General features: G+C 36.7%; 1 protein-coding gene across 1 annotated transcript in view; it reads left to right on the plus strand.

Annotated features, from left to right (window-relative positions):
* The window catches only part of ANK3 (ankyrin 3), a 742,532-nt gene that overhangs the window by 675,059 nt on the left and 46,401 nt on the right, over positions 1-21,072 (plus strand). Inside the window, exons 30-36 of the mRNA XM_023739341.1 lie at positions 8,571-8,782; positions 10,289-10,496; positions 11,988-12,084; positions 12,693-12,921; positions 13,612-13,737; positions 15,245-15,367; positions 16,932-17,013. Coding sequence (XP_023595109.1) covers positions 8,571-8,782; positions 10,289-10,496; positions 11,988-12,084; positions 12,693-12,921; positions 13,612-13,737; positions 15,245-15,367; positions 16,932-17,013 — 1,077 coding nt within the window. The remainder of the gene's footprint in view (positions 1-8,570; positions 8,783-10,288; positions 10,497-11,987; positions 12,085-12,692; positions 12,922-13,611; positions 13,738-15,244; positions 15,368-16,931; positions 17,014-21,072) is intronic.

Consider the following 21,072-nt stretch of genomic DNA (forward strand, 5'->3'; position numbering starts at 1 on the left):
TGTCCTATAACACCATAGGTGGGTTTGTTACAGGACTTGCGTATTCATAGGGAGCTGAACTTTAATTCCAGGGAGAGGAATGTCTATAATTTTCTGAAATATTTTAGCGAGACTGTTACAGAGGCTCTTTTGTTCCACGTATTCTACAGCTGTGTTGAGCACTATAGATTTCTTCTATTTTCTTAATTTCCCCTAGTTTATCTGATGTTTAATTTTCTGTAATAGTTGAAATTTTCTTTTAAAAAACGGAATGAAATTGCAATGGTAGCAATTCAGATTTATACAAAGCAGAGACAGTGTGATGGTTTTAAAAAAAAAAAAAAAATCCAGCTTGTGTATTATCTTAGATTTGCTACTGCTAGCTCTGGCTCTCCACTCCAAAGCTTGTGACTTTGGAATAAAGTGTGACCTTTCTAATTTATTAAGTGAACAGAACTGTGCTGGGTAGTTTTATATCATTAATTTGTTGTATCCACCCACAGGAAGCTTTTCTTACCCTGATCTGATAGATGAGGAACATAGGGCTCAGAGAAGTTAAGGGACTTGCCCAAGCTCCCAAGTTCAATGCTGGATTTGAATCCAAGGCGCATGTCTCCAATGACTTTCCACAAACCCATACTGTAGCTAGTCTGCCCTTTTGAATTCTAACATTCTAAGACTCCCACTTTTGTCTACCCCTGAATATCAGATACCCTGTTCTTAGAGAGGCAAGCTGAGCAGAACATTCACCTGAGTAGATACTAAACCCTAGCTATAAAAATCAGCCCTTCATGAAACACTCGAGGTCGTATTCTTTCTGTAGATTATTCCACATTCAAAACTGACCAAATCACAAACAGCCTTCAGAAACAAATTTGATACAAAGAAGAGAATCATGTTCTCATTTGACCAAGTTGAGACATTTAATCATGTGCATGTAAGAGTAAGGCAAAACTAATCCAGATGATCATTTGAAAGCTTTAAAAGTAACTCATTTAGTCAAAACATGATTTCAATCCTGTTATTAATGTTTCCTGTTATTATGGTTGCCACGACCCTTTATATTTGCAAAGCATTTAATTGTCCTTATTTGCCTCTTGGCAAAACTGCGGTTACGGAAAATTCTGTCCCACCTTTCACAAATAAACAACTAAATGAGTCACAAGGTGCTTAAGAAATTTATCATTAATCAGTGAGACGAATACTTGATAGAATAGTAGCTTCTATCTGTTGGACAGCAGAAAGTGCCACTGTCATCAGAGCTTTCTGTTCATAGAATGGGCCAGTAAGAAGTCATGTCACGTTTTGGACCATGGTATTTGCAAATCTCTTCATTACGTATCCATTTATCAACCACCAGCTGTGGGTCAGGCAGTCTACAAAGGCATTGTGTTAAAATAGTGGTTAAAGTACATGTCTGTGTGCCTTCAGCTCTTTCCCCTCTTCTTGGACCTAGGTTCTAATCTCACATCTGAAACTGACAAGCAAAGCTTGGCAAGTCACTTAACCTCTCTAAACTCAGACACGTACCTCACCAAAATGCTATGTGGGTTAAATAATAATTGACCTGCCTCAAAGTAGACCTACAGTAAGTGTTCATTTTAAACCTTCCTCCTGGCCAAAATTCCCTCTTTTACAACTCACCTCTTTTCCCTTTAATCTTCTTTTATTTTGAAAGCTTTATTAGTAACAGATAATAAAAAGACAGAAAGAAATTTCAGGGTCTTTTCAAAATAGTCTAAGGCATTATGAATCACCCGGAAAGGTAAGAAGCTCTTATATTTAATCTTATGTTTGTTTACCCTGTAGCATCTTATGCCCTTTTTTTCCCTTTAATTTTTTAGCTATAGAGTAGTTCAGTATATACTTTTAAAAAAACAAAATCTTTAAAAAGTAATGAGTATTTTTTGTTGCCCCATGAACTTTTTTCATATTGGACCATGTCAGTCCTTGGGTTGTTTTTTATAGGATCCTGTTGTCATGTTTTAAATGATTTGGGTTTTGAATTTTTAAGGCTGGTACAAGGTCAGGGTCCACTAAAATATGGTTTCCCAACATTTGAAGTCATAAAGTCACCTGAACAGAGTGTGAAAACAATTTCCATGTTCCAACCCAGGCCTACCGAATCAGTTTTCACGAGGGAAACCTAGGCATCTGTGCTTTTAATGTGCAGCACTGGGGTTTCTTATGATCTGGCCACTTCGGGCACACCACACTAGGAGTTAGGGAATCTGTGGGTGTGAGTATAATACAGGTACCACATTTGTGCTTCAGATCATTTTGTTGGGCTTTTCCCTGTATGGAGAGGGTAGGAGCAAAGCAGAGATTCTTGGTAATGTATTTCTGCTTTTCTGACCAAAGTAATGGATACCTGAATGGATAAAAATTCAATCCCGGACCAAACACTGGCATTGTTCACTTTTACATTATCAAACTTTCTTGCTTTTTGTCTGGAGATGTCACTTCTCTGATAGACTTTTTTAGTTTGCAACGCCGGGAACTTTCAGAGTAGTTTTATATTCTCATGAATTTTAAATTCACTTTGGATAAGCGTCCATCAAGTAAACAGTGGTTTCTGAGTTGTAAACATTGGACATAATAGCTAGACGTTGCTGGCATTAATAAGTGGATTAAAAAGTAAGACTTTTTTCACATACCATTTTCTTACAAAAATTAAAAAAAAAACTATTCAAATAACAAATAATAGCCAGTCTCTACTACTACATATAATTTAGAAAATTATAGAAATAGTTGGTATGAACAAGAATCTGAATCTCATTAATTCCTGGTTCATTTCTTTGTTTAATGGACACTTACTGAGTGCCTACTATGTGCCAGGCCTCAATGGCAAACATCATTTAATTTTAATGTAATTTAACTTGGATTACTTCACATTTTGTGGGGGGAAAAAACCCTAATTTTAATACATACTAAAAATTTCCCTGGAATCCAAAGCCTTGAGGAAAGGTGCCCACGATGCTGGGTAATGTGGCTGCAAATCAGGGCTTCACAATAGTGGAGTGTCTAGAACCCTTGTTTCATTCCATCTTGCATCATTCTCCAGCCAGCTGGGTCTTTTGTTGCCTGTTTTCAAGCATTTCGTTATTGTATTTTAACTTCTTTTGTTGGGCAAGAAATCGGGGAAAATGTGTTCAAGCTGAATCTACATTAAAACACTGTGATAGTCTGTTTTAGTACTGGTATTAGTATTAGTGGTACAATTGGTTAGTATGTTCAGCTGCTAACCAGAAGATTGGAGTCCACCCAGGGCACCTCAGAAGAAGGGCCTGGTGATCTGCTTCTGAACAATGAGCCATTGAAAACCCTATGGAGCACAGTTCTACTCTGACACACGTGGGGTCGCAATGAGTCAATCTATTTGAAGGCAATTGGTGGTTATACATTCATTATAATTTCTATTTTCCCCTTCCTTCTCTGCCTCCCATAATTTTTGTGTAAATTCTATGAGTTTATGTATGTACATGTAAAGAGTTGATTAGTTAATTGTTATGAGGTCATATTTTTGTAACTTTTTTCCACTTAATATGTCTTGGAGAGCTTTATATATTAGAACATATACGTCTACACTGTTTTTAGTACTGGCCAGTATTCCATTGTATGAATATATCATAATTTATTTAACCTCTGTTCTGTTGATGGTCAGTAAGGTCCTGTGATAGATTTTTCCATTCATAAGAATTTTATAGTGCCTTTACTAACTTGTTTTCACCTCCTCCTCTTGCTTCCTCACACTTACCTACTATCTATATCATTTCTCTTCTTACTTTAGCAGATACTGTGGAGTTTAATAGCCTACCCTTCAACTGTAGCTCTTGAAGGATTGACTCATTTTACAAACCAATATTTAAATATATTTTTTGTATTTTTCATATTTTCTATTGATTTATTTTTATTCTCAGGAAATAGTTACAAATATCTTAAGCACAAATGTAAACAGAATATAACCTCGCTAAGTGCAGTTAGAGTTTCTCAATTTCATTATGCAGAGGACTGGGAATCTGTGTACTTCAAGAAGGTGGTGTATGTATGATTCTATTTAAAGACGGATGCACGGGGACCCTAACTGCTCCCACTTGCCCACTGCAATGCCTAAAATTCCCACATTGGTTGTTCCTTTGGGTTGAGGCTTATCTTCAAAGTACTTGTTAAAATACACACTGAAGGTTATCAATAGTTAGATAAGTTTTGCTGTTGAGAGGAATTGCTAAAATGTTTAAAACAGAAAGCCGCTGGCAAATCCTAAAAGATGTCAGCAGTTGGGTGTGGAGTGTAACCTGGTACCTTCTCTGTTTATATAGTTCGAAATCTGAGCTTCTCCATTTACCACTCCTCTGCTGCATCTAGATATACATGTGCACTTTATATTTGGGGTGGCTTTAATGACGTATTAAAGGTAATACAGTGTGCACATGGCCAGGCCACATCCACTAAACAAAGTATCGATTCCTCCCAATCCATTGCTATTAGAGTTTCCAGGGGGCGAGGCAGCTCTTTCTTCGTCAAATCTACACTAGTGTACATGCGTATACCTAGCCGTGAACACACGGCTAGGAAGTGTACATTACTGTCCCGTTGCTATCAAGTCAATTCCAACTCATAGTGACTGTGTATGACAGAGTAGAACTGCCTCATAGGGTTTCCAAGGATCAGCTGGTAGATTCGAACTGCTGACCTTTTGGTTAGCAGCCGAGCTCTTAATCACTGCGCCACCAGGGCCCCTCACATTACTATAGGTCTCCTGAAAGATGCCTCACTCCCTCTGGTGGTTCCAGACTGATTTTGAGTAAAATTCATACTCACAGAATACACAACTTGCTATATGCAGAGTTAGGAAATCTTTCTTGTTGGAAGGATATAAATTTCATGGCATAGTCTTCTTAGATTGCTTGTACTCTAAGGAGTCCTAAGCCATTTCTGAAGAACATAATGACAAGTTTGAGGCTGAGGTGAAAAAAATTTAGCTGATGATGTATTCCACAGTAATTTAAACAAATTGTCAGTACTTTCATGGTTGAAGCATTAGTTATGAACTCTGGAAATTCAGACTCATGAGGAGGAAAATACATGTTTCTTTTTAAGGAACACTTTTATTTCCTATTAATTACTAAATAGGTGAAAACTGCCTCAGAATATTTTCTCCTGACCAAATTTTTTATTCCCTCCCGTTTTTCTATAACTAATCCTTCTTTTTTTACTCTTTACCTTTTTTTTTCCCTTCACTAAGGATTTGGTGGTTAGGTTTGGATAGGGCAGAGGGGAAGAGGATGATGAGGAAACGAAGAGCAAAATTCCAGTTCTACTTTTGATCTGAGTTAAACCTGTTTTTCTCCTACTTGATAATTCGTTTGGCCATCCCATCTCAGAGTTCAGTGGTTGAACTGTAAAATGAGAAGCAGACAACTTTTATACAATTATCTAATCATCCATTTTGCCATTCTACATATTTTCATTTAGAATAAATCATGACCTCAGCCCAATGTGTCTAATAAAGGAGGCAGACATATTAATAGTTAAGGGACAGTAGGACATGTGCTGTGTGTATCAGAGATATGAAGAAAGACTTATATGAGCAATAAAAAACAAAACAAAAATACCTTCTGAGTTTGGGAATCTTCCCTTTATTTTATAACAAGGAAAACCACCAAAACGATACAAACCCAAGGGCAGTAATGCCTCATCCCCACCCTTTTCTCACCTCCCTACCCCCGCCCCCCAACTTCATTTCCCATCTCTCTGAGGTAAACAGTGCTAACAGCCTAAAATGTTTCTTCTACAAATTTCTCTTATAAAAACATACAAACATGTACCGGTTACTTTTTCCTCCAAAAGAGAATCACACTATGCACATTGGTCAGCCTCTTTCCCCGCTTTATATACTGTATTTTATATACTTTATTTGGTCAGTCTTTATCTGTCTAACTTCCTTCCTGAGATCTCTCTTCTAATGTCATTTCCTCAGAGAGGTCTTTCCTAATCATCCTATTTAAATGAGAACTCTATCCCCTCACCTCGACTTACTTTGTCTTCAGCCTTGTTTAGTGGTGAGTGCACTCTCCCCCACTATTGGATCAGAAGCTGTATGTGAGCAGTGACTTCTGTTTGCTGTCTGCTGTATTGCCAATGCCTAGAACAGTGCCTGCACGCCGTGGGCCCTCAGTAAATATTTGGCAGATGAATTGAAATTATCCTATTTAATAGCTGCAGGAAAATCAAGAGTGTGCATATACCACGATTTATGTAACAAACCCATTATTTCCTTACTGATGGACATGTGCTTGTTTCAAGCTTTAATCACTACCAGCAATGCTGCTTTGCATACCTTTGTAGGAAAGACGCCATAAGATGGGGTTGCTGGGTCCAAGGGTAGGTGCATTTCCATTTTGAATAGATGATGCAAGATTACTTTCTCAAAAGCTTATTGTTGTTTCACACTCCACCAGCAATGAATGAAAGCATCTGTTTCATTTCATTTTCATTTAAACAAGATATTCGTTAAATTTAGCTAATCAAAGGAAGTGTGTTTGGAGGGAGGGCATAGCTTCTTTTAATTGGCATTTCTATATAAATTATCAAGTTTGAACATTTTAATATGTTTCTTGGTCACTTTTCTGCTGCTGTGAATTGCCTGTTTATAACATTTACCCATTGTCTATTGTCTTGTTTGTTAATCTTGTCAACTTGTAGCTGCTCTTGGTATTGAGCATATTCATGCTTTATTTGTCATGGGTGCTATTATCTTTCACAGTCTACCTTTTGTCTTTCAAGTTACTGTTTTTGTCATATAAAGCTTTTCATTTTTATGTAAAACCACCTTGAACCTTCTGGGTTACCAGTTTTATGTAGGAAAATCTCTCCTACCTAAGGTTAAATGCACCAGCATTTTTTGTAATATTTCTATTTTTAAAAGTAGTTAAGTCTGTTCTCCAAATGGAATTTTTATTTATATATGGCAAGAGGTAGTTTTCTTCAAAATAGATTTTCAGTTATGTCAACACCATTTTTTTTTATTGTACTTTAGGTGAAGGTTTACAGAACAAATAGTTTCTCATTAAACAGTCAGTACACATTGTTTTATGACATTGGTTTCAACACCGTTTTTTAAAGAAACTGTCTTTTCTCCACTAATTTGAAATTTAAGTATGTGAATCTAATTTGAATATGTTACTTTAGATACATAACACATATATAAAAATATATATTGACTTACATATATATAGTATACATGTGTGTGTATGTGTATATATCCTATTTAATAGCTGCAGGAAAGTCAAGAGTGTGCGTATACCACGATTTATGTAACTAACCCATTTCCTCACTGAGGGACACGTGCTTGTTTCAAGCTGGATTCTTTATTTGTCTCTCCCAGTCTGTTCTTATATCAGTACCATACAGTTTTATTACAGTACTTCTAAGTAAGTTTTAGTATCTTAAATGACAAATTCTCTCACAAACCCACTTTTTCAGAATATTTCTGGCGAGTCTCAAATATTTATTATTCCATATGATTTTTAAAATAATTGGTTCCCATTAAACCTAACAGAATTCTGCATAAAAGTTGGCTTTTAAAAGAGGATCCAGCTGGCTGCACTGTGGGAGATGGACTGGAGTAAGGGGAGGAGAATGGTGGGTAGATGGCTGGGAGGTGATCTCTGTAATCTAGGCAAGCTATAACAAGTCCTGAATAAAGAGGGTGGCGGGAAAGTGAGCCATTTCCAAATAGAATCAACTGGACTTTTACCAGAGCCCTGGTGGCACACTGTTTAAGAGCTTGTCTGCTAACCAAAAGGTTGGCAGTTTGAATCCACCACCTGCTCCTTGGAAACCATATGGGGTGGTTCTACTCTGTCCTGTAGGGTCGCTATGGGTCGGAATTGACTCAACAGCAATGGGTTTGGTTTGGTTTGGTTTGGACTTTTACCCTTAAGTATGAGGGAAAGTGAGTCAAAGCTGTTAGACTGGAGGACTGGGCAAATTGTAGTGCTTTTACCAGTGTTAGGACTGCAGGGGAAGAAGTAGACTTGGAGGTGGACTGAGGGAAGGAAGGTGGTCATTTGTAGCTATGTTGAGTTTGATGTATGAGGGCTATTGGTGGGCAGAAAGAAATTGGTGATGATGATTCTAGTCATTTGGGTAAAAAACATTTGAAAGACTTTTAAATTCCATTCTAGATCCTTTCAGACATACTTAAGTCTTTATTCACTTTCTTGTGAGGCCCCACTTCTTTCTGACTCATTCCTACTTTTGGCAGCTTGAGAGCAGATTTCGTAAATAATCCACAGAGTGAGGTATTGAAGAGTGGAAATTTGTCCACAGAGATGTGGTAAAATACCAATTTGTTTCTCCTCAGTAAAAGTATTTTCCTACAAGTACTATATATGAAAAGCTTTAAAATATTGTTATAAAACTTGATATAATCTTAAGATCACTATAGTTTTCTCTTTATCATAAAAACTCTGTTTATACTATTGAATATAAATAATCTTGGCTCTCTAAACTACATATCAGCTTGTTTCAAGGTGTTCTGTAGATAAGCTTATTCTCATTGCCTTTTCATTTATTTGTCTTTTCAGAACTTGATAGCCCAGAGGAGTTAGGGAAAAAGCGTATCTGCAGGATTATTACTAAGGATTTTCCCCAGTATTTTGCAGTAGTTTCACGAATTAAGCAAGAAAGCAACCAGATTGGTCCGGAAGGTGGAATTCTGAGCAGTACCACTGTGCCCCTCGTCCAGGCATCTTTCCCAGAGGGGGCCTTAACCAAAAGAATTCGAGTGGGCCTCCAGGTAATGTTCATAAGAAGTTGTTTTCCTCAGTACACGTATAGAGCGTGTTCTGCTCTGGAAAAAGTCGTCATAACTCACTCTTAATGATTTTGCTAAATAATGTGTTAGGCAATTTTGGGAATCATTAACCTATTTTGAGTGAAAAATGTTCGCGTTAGCTTAAGTACTAAGTTAAAGCACTAAATTAGCTTAGTGACTTATTAAATAAGGTACATATTTTAGGGTTTTTATGTTTAAAAGTCTCATTTGGTTTCTGATGAAAGATAATATTTTTTAACCACAGGTTTTTGGTCTCAGTACATGGAGCAACAAAAGCACCAAAGAGCAAATATACCATTAAAAACAAAAATTGGTTTGCTATATAATATGCCATATTAAAAATCAGAAATAGTGAAACTTGCAAGCTTCAAAGCTTTGGTTTGAATTAAAGATATCATAAATGCTGGTTTATATCCAAATCAGTTGGAACTTGTTTTGGTTTGGAAAGCTGACTGGAAATCTTAATAAGAATGGTCTTCCTTATATTTATTCATATCAGTTAGATCTTTACTAGTTCTTCTTCTAACTGAATCAGGAAAATAAGTTAATTTGTATTGTAAGCTAACTTCAGTAGTTTAACTGAAAGTCCATGCTGTTTTTATGGGCCTGGACTCTCATACCTGAGGGAGTCGTTGAGCTTTTTAGAGCTGATAAGCACCCTAAGGCCTACAGAGGCCTTCAGTAAACAGTTGAGGCTAAAGAGACCACTTTACACTACAGTGGTGTCAGGGTCCCTTCACGGTCTCTCTCTCTTATTTTACCAAATAGCAAAGAAACCAAAAGTAAGAAGTTAGGTTTGGTAACTGGAATTGAAATCCTCTGAAATTTTGAATGCCTTTTTGTTACTTAATTCTGAAAGCCTCAATTTTTTTCAAGGGCAGAGTTGCCTTTGAGATGTTTTACTGAATGCTTTCCATAGGTTTAAAACATACTGAACTCAGTAGTCATCCTTTTACTTTGGTTAATTAGATGAAGAGGCTTCTCTGCTATGAGATTTGCGTCTTTCACACAAACAGATAGATGCCTTTCCTGTTCTTTTGGGGAAATACTCAGGCTGACTAGGGCCTGCATAAACATACTACAAAACAAAACAAAAAAAAACCCAAACCCGTTGTTGTTGCCGCCGAGTCGACTCTGACTCATAGTGACCCTGTAGGACAGAGTAGAACTGCCATATACGGTTTCTGAGGAGCGGCTGGTGGATTCAAACTGCTGACCTTTTGGTTAGCAGCCATATCACTTAATCACTGTGCCACCAGGGGTCCAGTATTGAGTTATTTTTGTTTTTGTTTTTTTTTTTTAAAAAAAAAAACCCTTCCCGAAATAGTGAGAGAGGATAAAGAGGAAAGGCGTGTTTTTTGTTGGCTGTTTCGTTCTTTTCTCCCCGTTTCTTCTTACTTAAAAAAATCAACTTTCTGATGAAAGAAAAATAACCACTTTCATTTAACGTTCTTTCTCTGCCTCTAGGCCCAGCCTGTTCCAGATGAAATTGTGAAAAAGATCCTTGGAAATAAAGCAACATTTAGCCCAATCGTCACTGTGGAACCAAGAAGAAGGAAATTCCATAAACCAATCACAATGACCATTCCGGTGCCCCCACCTTCAGGAGAAGGCGTATCCAATGGGTACAAGGGGGACACCACACCCAATCTGCGTCTTCTCTGTAGCATTACAGGTTTGGTTAAGTCGATGCTGTACTTTCTCTTGATGCTAACATTTTCAAGGATTCTGTACAAAGATGTAAAAACCTTTGAAACACCCATGCCAACATTATAAGAATAGAAAAGAGAAAATAAGAATGTTTGCTACTTTTTCATCACCTCATCTCTGTTATCCCTGGAATTATTTAAGATGCTGGTCTCATGACTCTCTTAAAATTTGATGGTATCACTTTCCCCCCATTCTCTGCTATTAACAGTAATAGACCCCTTTTAAGGGGGTCTATTAAGGTTATTGAGATATCTTGAATCAGCTGGAGCATTCAGATAATATCTCTGTGACCTAGACAGAGGCAGTGGACCTAGCAACGATACCCTTTAAACTACCAGAAAATTGGATGGATTCTGGGGAAAACAGAGATAGCATAGAGCACTAGTAGTAAAAAAGTGTTGAGCACTTGATTAAAGCATTCTCATACTCTGTTCACTAGTGTAATCCAACAGACTAAATACACAGGGCATATGAGAACACATTGTGTGATAAGGGCCTGGACTCCAAAGCTCAGTCCCTCATTTGATTAACCCAATCTGATTTTTAACTGAAACATAGAAGATTATTAAAGATAGGTTGGATTTTTCTGAGGGCTAATATTTTCTTCCAAATTTTTTTTTTTTATTGTGCTTTATGTGAAAGTTTACAGCTCAAGTTAATTTCTCATACAAAAGTTTATACATATATTTTTATGTGACACTAGTTGCAATCCTTATAATGTGACAGCACACTCCCAACTTTCCACCCTGGGTTTCCCTTGTCCATCCAACCAGCTCCTGTCCCTTTCTGCCTTCTCATCCTGCTTCTGGACAGGAGCTGCCCATTTAGTCTCGTGTATCTGCTTGAACTAAGAAGCACACTCTTCACAAGTATTACTTTATGTTTTCTTGTCCAGTCTAATCTTTTTGTCTGAAGAGTTGACTTTGGGAATGGTTTTAGTTCTGGGTTAACAGAGCATCCAAGGGCCATATCTTCGAGGGTTCCTCCAGTCTCAGTCAGATTGAGGGGTAATTTTAATGGCTGATTCCCCCCCTTTTCCTCTGGAAAATTAAATGGTTCAATCAGTACAAAATGAGCCGCTACTTAACTTTCTTAAAAGTCTTACCTATTTAAAGATACATATGAATTATATTGTCTGTCTGAAATGACAGATCTTTGCACTCAAAATGTACTTAAAAATTGTGGTTGCCCCAAGTTTAAGCCAGTCATTCATATCCAAACAATCAGAAACGTAATTTTTTAAAAATCTAGTCATATCTTACAAGGACATCACATTAAGCCAGTTAAACTATAAAAGGAGACTTGAGAGGAAAACTACCTTCAGGACATGTCATTAAATTGAAAGTGTTGAAGTTCTGCCAGTAACTGGCTATGCAGGAAGAACAGGATAATGCTGGAACTTTCACAAGGAGCACCTCCCATCATGAAGCCAACATATCTGCTATTGTTCTCTCAGGGGGCACCTCACCTGCTCAGTGGGAAGACATCACAGGAACTACTCCTTTGACGTTTATAAAGGATTGTGTCTCCTTTACAACCAATGTTTCAGCCAGGTACGGAGATAAGAAATTTCAGAAAGCACTGATGAATTAGTTTCATTACCTTTGAAAAGTAAAAATTGTTGTGCTTAATACCAGTATGATTTTTTTTTTTTTTTTAATTTTGATGGTGAAGTTGGTCCTAATTTAGAAATTTAAAATTTGCCAATATAAGCCATTTTATCCAATTCTCAGAGGAAGCCATAAGGTGCCCAACTTGCTCCTTCCAACAGGAAGTTCTTAGCAATTCATAAAAATTGACAGGCTTTTCCTTTCTCTCTCCTTTTTTCCCCATAAAATTCTTGCTCCTTCCAATGGTAAAGTCATAAATTAAACAAGTAAGTAGGGAGAGTAGAAAGGAAAGCTTATCATGGTATGTGTAAAAAGGGAACAAGAACTATATGGAAGATGAAAGAGAAAAAAAATCCTTAGCAAAATTATAATCAAATAATAAACACAGGGTTTCTGTGGTTGACAAATAGAGTAAACCATTTTTACTTTTCGTTTATGTGAACAATAGTATTTTTGTGTAGTTCCCTTAAATACTTTAATGTTTTTAGTCGTGAATGTTTTGAAGATTTGACTTTTAAATCATTTCATTTTCATACTTTCGTTTTTCTCAGGTTTTGGCTCGCAGACTGCCATCAAGTTTTAGAAACCGTTGGGTTAGCCACGCAACTGTATAGAGAATTAATATGTGTTCCATATATGGCCAAGTTTGTTGTTTTTGCCAAAATGAATGATCCTGTGGAATCCTCCCTGAGATGTTTCTGCATGACAGATGACAAAGTAGACAAAACTTTAGAGCAGCAAGAGAATTTTGAGGAAGTTGCAAGAAGCAAAGATATTGAGGTACCTTGTTCACAAAAACAAGTTCGTGTAATTACGTCACCCAGATATGGGGTTTTATTTTGAGACTATAACAGTACTCGCTATAAATACCAAATACATTATTGATTTTACTTTTTGTTTAAAAAATTCAATGCAAATTCATTCTCAAATTGTTTTAAGTATCTTTGTGGTTATTTTAGTTGGTTAAAATGTAGTACTAATGAGTCTAAATCATAATCTCCATTTTCTGTGACTATTTGAGTTATTTTCATTGTCACTGTCTATATACATTTCCATTATTTTCTTTTTCAAGGAAAATACTTACCTGCATAGACAGATAAGTATGTAACCAAACTTGTTGCCATCGAGTCGATTCCCACTATAACTGTAAAGAAAATTCTTTCAAAGTCTGGATGAATAAGTGATTATGTCAGGCACTTTCTCAAACATGTTTAAAGCTACCAGAATAGAGACAAGTATATACTTCTGTTTTGTATGTATCCATGACAGAGCTTCTAATCAGAACTGCTGAACTATGAGCCAATGGAGTTACCTTTTTTTGGTAGCAAACAGCATTGCAAAAGTAATTTCCTTATAAAGACACAAAAGTGATATAGAAACATGTCAGTCTTTTAATGTTATGTGACTTAAAATTCCAAAATTCCTCCAACTCAAATTAATATCAATTATGTATTTCTTTTACTCTAAAAGGTTCTGGAAGGAAAACCTATTTATGTTGATTGTTACGGAAATCTGGCCCCACTTACCAAAGGAGGACAGCAACTTGTTTTTAACTTTTATTCTTTCAAAGAAAATAGACTGCCATTTTCCGTCAAAGTAAGTCATCTTCAGCAGAGACTCTGTTAAAAAAGAAAATGCTCTTAAAGAATAATAATTTAAAAAAAAGATTTTAATGATTTATTTAGTTTGCTGTATCCCACCAAACCTGAACTCGTAAGAACAATGTCACATTTTGTCCGTATTCTACCCAAATGTACTTTTGAGCCAGTAAAGCTTTATAATTAGTAAAAATAGTCTTTACCTTTTAAACAGCTTAATAATCATTGGTGTTTAAGCAAATGTTTGTCAGGTCAAACAAACTAGGATAATAAAATCCATCATACCCGGTGGATGCTCAGTAATCAATTGATGGGTCAAATCCATATTTAGTATTTGTTTCATCTCTGATGGAGCCCAGGAACAATCTGGAGAATCCTTCTTCCTCCTCAGGGAACAGAAGAAAGGACAATTGTTATTATTAATTATTATTATTTGCTGTTGTTATTGTTACTAAAACTGCCTCTATACTAGGCTGTGAGCAAAAGAAATTATAAGGCAGTAAGAAAATGCATAAAACCCAGACTATAGAATAGATTGTCAGGATAAGACAAGCAGACACAACAATCCTGTGTTTAGGCTAGGAGTCAGACATTCTAAATGTGACCACCCTGGTTGACATGTAATTGTTTTTACCATCTTGTCCTTTACCTTTCCTGCCTCCTGATGGGCTTTATAAAACAAGTACACTTAATTCTTACATAGACAGGAACCTTCAGAAACAGTGGCCGTCACTAGGCTTGCTGTCATCCCATGCAGTAACTCATGTTGTGACTTCCTCCCATGGACCTCCTTCTGTACCAGATCATACAGAATCCTTAGTAAGGTTTATTAGCAGTTTTAGTCACAGAATAATACGATAAATATAGTTGCAAATTGCTTAAATGTAATATTTCTTAGATTATATGAACACTTAACAAAATTGTTTTGTAAAATCTTCCTACATCGAATTACAACATTACTAGTAACTGAGCGGAAGCCTTTTTGATTTTTCTCCTTTTTCTTTAATTACTACTTCATTCTCAAAAAAGATATTGATATAGGTTCACAAATACTAATTATCACACTCTTATAGCTAAAACACCAGAAAATTTGACAAAATCATCAAATTATAAAAACAACGGCAGCAACAAAAAGAACAGCACGTGCTTGTAGCGCCTGCAGAGGACACCACATAATTCAAAGCATCATTTAACTGGGTAATAATGACAGCTCTGACCGGAGTGCATTAGAAGGTTCAAAAAGTAAATCAGCATAAAATTTTAGCCTCGTAGGTATATCAATACATGTAAGCTGGGCTTATGAAAAATGTTTTTGCTGTTATAATAACAGGGATATTTTTATAAAAAATAATAAAACACTGCACATAGATTTTATTATCGACCGTCATTTTAGTGTCAACCCCTCTGACGGTGTCACCCAGTGCGGTTTGCACCCCTTAACCACCCTGCTCCGTGATGCCACTGCTCAGAGTCTCTATAACTGTCGACTATCCAAATTCTTCTAGATTAGAGACACCAGCCAAGAGCCCTGCGGTCGTTTGTCTTTTCTGAAAGAACCAAAGACAACAAAAGGATTGCCTCAGACAGCTGTTTGCAACTTAAATATCACTCTGCCAGCACATAAAAAGGTATCTTTTAATAGTGGTTTATTTTAACTTTCCCTAGTCTTGAAGAAGTGGGCTCTTGGTATGCAGTAAAGGAATGCTTTGTAACATGATTAAAGCTCTTGAACTTAAGTTTTATTAGTCTCTGTGTGTGAACTGACTAAGTCTTGTTATTGTGGTGTCAAATTCCTATGGTTTGTATGATGGGGTCCTCTGTTTATTGCTTCTGCTTCCACTGGAAGTTCATAGATTTTTATGCTTTCAAATGATGTCACACATTAATTTGCCGTGGATGTACAGTTCTTGATTTTTTTTTTTTGTTTTTGGCTTCTTTTAATTTGCTTTGCTTTCTAAATCAGCTTGCGTTTTGTGCTCCCTACTCAGTCCTTTTCATATCCTGATATTCTTTTCCCTGCTGTCCATTATAATATTCCTTGTCTCTGCAATGCATCTTGGGACCAAAAGGAGACAGAGTCAGATCAAGATGATGAGGTAATATGAACACTTCTGCTTTTATTCTATCAGAGGTAGAATAGAAATCTGTGTAAAAGAAGTACAGAGGGCTGAAGTGTGGGGAATGTATTAATTATATTTTTGCAGATCTTAGCTTAAGTGAGGTAAAGAGGATACATTTTTTCTTAAAGAATGGTTTCACTGTTCCTCAACATGTATTAAAGAGTACTCCGGTACATTCAACAAAAATGATAATCCAGCTAATGATTTAAAAAGAACTAAAGTTCTTTAAACATTTTTAAATGTGATAGATTAGAATGTATAAATATACATCTGTATTTTTAAGTTTCATGTACATATTTTCACCTAGTATCCACTGTGTTATGTCTAATAGATCGTGTTTAATGTATGAAATTTTCTTGTACAAATATACTTATATTTTACATGATATAAAATATTTTTTTAACTGGCCATTGATAAATATTTGGTATTCTATTTAAAGAAATTTATCTGGGCCTTTTTAAAGGTATAGTGTTCAATGAAGATTTGAATGAATTTTTCCTTTTATGTTATCTCCTAATATTTCTCCAAATTACATAATAATTGGATTTTTTAAACGCACACATTAATAATAATAAATCAGCAGCCATAGAATTCATTAGCATTATTTCTAATACCGTTAACCTGCTTTTAATCTTCATATTTACACTGTATGCCTATTAACCGAGAGAAACAACAGCAGTAATCGAAATAAACTGTATGTGCCCTTTTTCCTTGCGTGTACTCACGTAGAGTGAGTGTACTCTGTGATACATGTGCTTTCAGTACGAATGGATTTGGGTAAATTTACTGCTCAGCATCAGAAGTCTCTGTAATGCTCGTCTTTTATTTGTAATTCCCTGTAGTCTGCTGTGTTGGTGCTCTTATATTTGCTAAATGATGATTATTTGGTTGAGACATTGGTATGAGATTGTAGAAGCCTGGTAGGAAATTAACATTTCCAAGAGAAAAATACGTAAAAAGAAAAATAAGGATAAATGAGATAGCAACATGCTATCCTACAAATGTTGGCAATACTAGGAAAGTGTCTTAAAGAAGTTAGAAACGTAGTCGCTCTTTTTTTTTTGTTTTTCAGACCGAGAAAACAGATAGACGACAGAGTTTTGCATCTTTAGCTTTACGTAAGCGCTACAGCTACTTGACTGAACCTGGAATGAGTGAGTTTTCTAACACATTTACTAATCTACGTGGACTTTTATAAGAAGAGACATTTTTTCTATACACACTGAATTTTGGAGTCATTTAGAAACCCACTGGCAGAAGAAAAATTGCCTATAGGAAGACCCTATCATGAAATCTAAGGAATGTATTGTACACAGTTAAGGATAATGAGATGCAAGCACTCCTAGAGCAGAGCTTCAAAACACTGTTTTATAAAAGTCACTATTTTATAATTAAAAACAGCCATTACTTGTTTTTAAAAATCTTGGTTTCACTTTGACTGTTAACAATGCTAGGAGATAAATACCAATGTTGCTTTAAATTTTATGCTCAGAAGAGAAAAAGTTACCCCCATATTTGTGGTGGTAGAAAGGATGATAATTACTTTGGTTGCCCTCTCATTTTTTTTAATATAGTTAGGTCATTTTTCCCTAGTCCTGATTCTTTTTCTCTCCACTATGCAAGAATTATATTTTCCTACTTCCTTGAGGGAGCACTTTAAATGTTTTCTGATGTCCTGTTTCTTTCCTCCCCCTCCATCTCTCGCTCTCTCTCTTTTTCCCTTCCTCCCCTCCCCTCCCTCCCCAATTTTTCCCTTTTTCTCCTTTACTAAAATAGTCAGTTGTAAGGCTGGTCTTCCCTGGACCCGCTAAGCCTTTTTCTTCTCTCAGTGACTGTTTTGGTTCATTGTGAACTGGCTTGCAGGTGCCACGGAATAGATTCATTCATTCATATTTTCTCTCTTTCTCCTCCTTCCCTGATAATTACCAACTCTGGTGATCACCGCCCTCAAGATAATTCCCTCGACCAAAGGGAACTAAAAGTCCTGCGAGCAGCACTGTGTTTACGTAGGTAGGGTAGTGGTACCACTTTAACCATCAATGCTTCATTTAGAGGAGGATTTATTAAAAAAAAAGAAAAATTTAATTAATGAATCGTTGCTAGCTGTTTCCCATTGATGCACAGTTCCTTGCGTGCAGGGAGGATTTACTAGGAAGAGCCACAACTTTGATTTTTCCCACTTTCCTGAATTCACGTTACTGTGGTTCAGCATAGCATATAAACTGTGCAACAGAAAACCACCCTACTCCTCAGATGGTTTTAGCATATTCTTCTGGAGTCTAGCTCCTTGACTGCTAGGGAAACTTTTATATTCAGATACAAAAGGGGGCGCCCAAGAGGACTGAAAGCCTACCTTGCTCATTAATGTTCCTCTAGACCTCCGTCTCCTCCTCTAGCAGAATATCTAAATTCTTCCAAAAGTGTAAGGGCTGAAATTAACTCCTGTTAAGCTACAGAGCAAGGGAGGGGTATGTGTGTGTAAAACTAGATGGTTTTTTAATACAACTAAGTACACTGGTTAGGCATTTTCTTTGGAATACTATTTTGCTCCAGAGCTAAGACGCTCACTGGCTAGGTGGTTGGCATGCCTAGGTAATATCTTTGAGCTTTGGATGACCAGCTACTTAGGTCAGAAGCATCTCTGGGCAGGTGAGCTCCATCTGATCTTTTCCCTAAGGTGTTTGTTAGTTTGTTTGCAGGACATCAGAGTTATAGGGTCAGGTATGTACTAAATCAACTGTATTTTTCCCACTTATGAAAGTATTGCTACTTTTTGGTTAACTTCAGTTAAGGTATATGCAGCTTGTCTTCTTTGACTTTGGAGAGAAGGGAAGGGTTCTTTTCTCTGTTTTATGAAAGGCAGCATAAGGGGTGCTAAACAGAGGAATGAAAATGAATAACGAGGGACTAAAAGAAAACTAGGGAGCCCTGGTGGTGCAATGGTTAAGCACTCGGCTGCTAACCAAAAGGTAGGCCATTTGAACCCACCAGTACACAGGAGAAAAGAGCTGGCAATTTGCTCCTGTAAAGATGACAACCTAGAAAACCCTATGGGGCAGTTCTACTCTGTCATATAGGGTCTCTCAAAGTCAGAATCTACTCGATGGCACACCATCGCGCCACCACAACAAAGAAAACTAAGGAAAAGTCATGGCCCCTGAGTTGGCGTTAAGAACTCCAGCAGAATGCCACCTTTCCCTCCCTCCCAGAAAAAAAAACAGTTCTGATGTATTTCAGTGTCTGACGATCAGAAACTCCCTGTTACAAACGAATCACAAAATATGTGCCATGAAAGCATAAAATATGTAACTGATCAGTAAGTGGTCTGCCCTGTGCGGAGCAAAGTATAAAAGCATAGAAGACTTCTTTGCATGATGGAGCCAGCCTTCAGTGGTAACAGACAGAGATGCTTTGCCAATTCTGGTAGTTACAAAAATAAACTCTTGAGACATTGGACTGAGCCCAAATCATCGAATCGAAGGACTCCCCAAACCTTCCATGTGCAGTGTGGTTTTTCTGTAAGAGGGAAGCTGTATACTATTAAGAATTGTGGCTAGGAGGGGTAATGAATGGGTATGTTTTTCCTTAGTTTGTCCACTTTTCTTTAGAACAATATGTAAGCCTAGAAAAGGATGTGTTCTGAATGTTTGAATTTAAATGAAAATTTAAACTAGGAATGAAAATCTTCACCCTTGTGGGAGTAGCTGCTAATGCAAGGACTGGATTGTAGCAATGGCACGGGCACAGCATGAAGATAAAAGATGAAGCAGAGTCTCATTTCCTCTTCACGTTTCACTATTACTCTAAACCAGTGCTTTCTGGGAGCGAGACTGTACTCACCTCTGGCATAGAATGTTGGCCCTTGGCAGGCATTCCAAATCCCTGTGACCAGCTCGGTTTGTTTGAGTTGTAGAGGTAGAGAGGACTGAGTGCGTGTTTGCTCTGTTTGCTCTTCTCCAGTGAGTGTGCTTACCCCATTTGTGTGTTTCTTGCCCCATTGCTAGAAGAATGCTGGTATTACATCCATGTGTCCTAGTGGTAGGTCTACCTTGTGGCTGCTCCAGTGTATAGGGGGTATCCATCAGTCCCACAAAAAATTTGAGAAGGCACCAGAATTGGTACCTTTACAGTGGATAAATATATATACATATGTATACCATATCCCACTTTAGGTACTTAAATATGGGGTATTAAAAAATATGACTGTGCTTTTTAGATTTTCCCCCATGATACCTTTTGAGAATTAAAAGTACAGTAGATTCTGAAAAAATACCTGAGCTAAACTATGTGCTTCTATCCATAATGATGACAGCTACAGACACGGATCTATTTAGTTGCAGATTTATTTTAAGTGTGCAGTATTAAATATTTTCCTAGAATCTCAAAAGGTACCAAGACTTCACATCTCATGGAAAAAGTGTACTCTTCTTTCTAAATGCTCTTGTGAAAGTATTTTTAAAGTTTATATATTGTGCATAATATGGCATACGAATTGTATTATTCATTGGCTTGTTTGCCATGATCTAACGCGCATGATAAATGTTTTAGGTTGCTTTGCTTGCTTATGGTAACCATGAACCATATTTTCTGTTGTTTTTTTTCCTTTGTGTGTGTTTGTAGACACATGCATTTTTAAACCATTTCATATTACATTTTTTTCTTTTTCCCCTTCATCAAAAGGAATATACTGCATGGAAAAGATAAATGCAAACATTCCTTTTCTTTGGTTTTGTTTTTTTTTGTTTGTTTGTTTGTGTTTTTTCTTTTAAAATTCTAACTCAGAAAATTTCTTGCTCTTATTGGCTTTTTATGGGTGTGAAGCATAACCGAATTGTGCATGGGAGATACAGATTTGAAATCCAGTGGCTTCACAGTTTGCACATCAGTTGCCTGTCACTTAAAAGTTATTTTGGATTCTGCATGAAATAGGCTTGAGTGGTTTTCTAAAAGAGTTTTAGATAGTTAACGTATAGTAGATACATTGATACGGTTCTCTGTAGGTGCAATCTGTATCACCAAAAGGTTCAAGGAAAGGGAACATTAGAAATTACTAAAACGAGAGTCATATGGTTGCACAAAACAAACGTGTACCTAATACAGGCAAACCAGAATGGCTACTGATATTTCAAAACCAGCACGTAAGAAAGTCAATAGGAAGTAAGAGAACAGTTTTCCATTGTGGTTATTTTTCTCATCATTAATTCTTTCCTCAT

This window comes from Trichechus manatus, unplaced genomic scaffold, assembly GCF_000243295.1.
Source record: "Trichechus manatus latirostris isolate Lorelei unplaced genomic scaffold, TriManLat1.0 scaffold00007, whole genome shotgun sequence".
In the NCBI taxonomy this organism is placed as follows: Eukaryota; Metazoa; Chordata; class Mammalia; order Sirenia; family Trichechidae; genus Trichechus; species Trichechus manatus.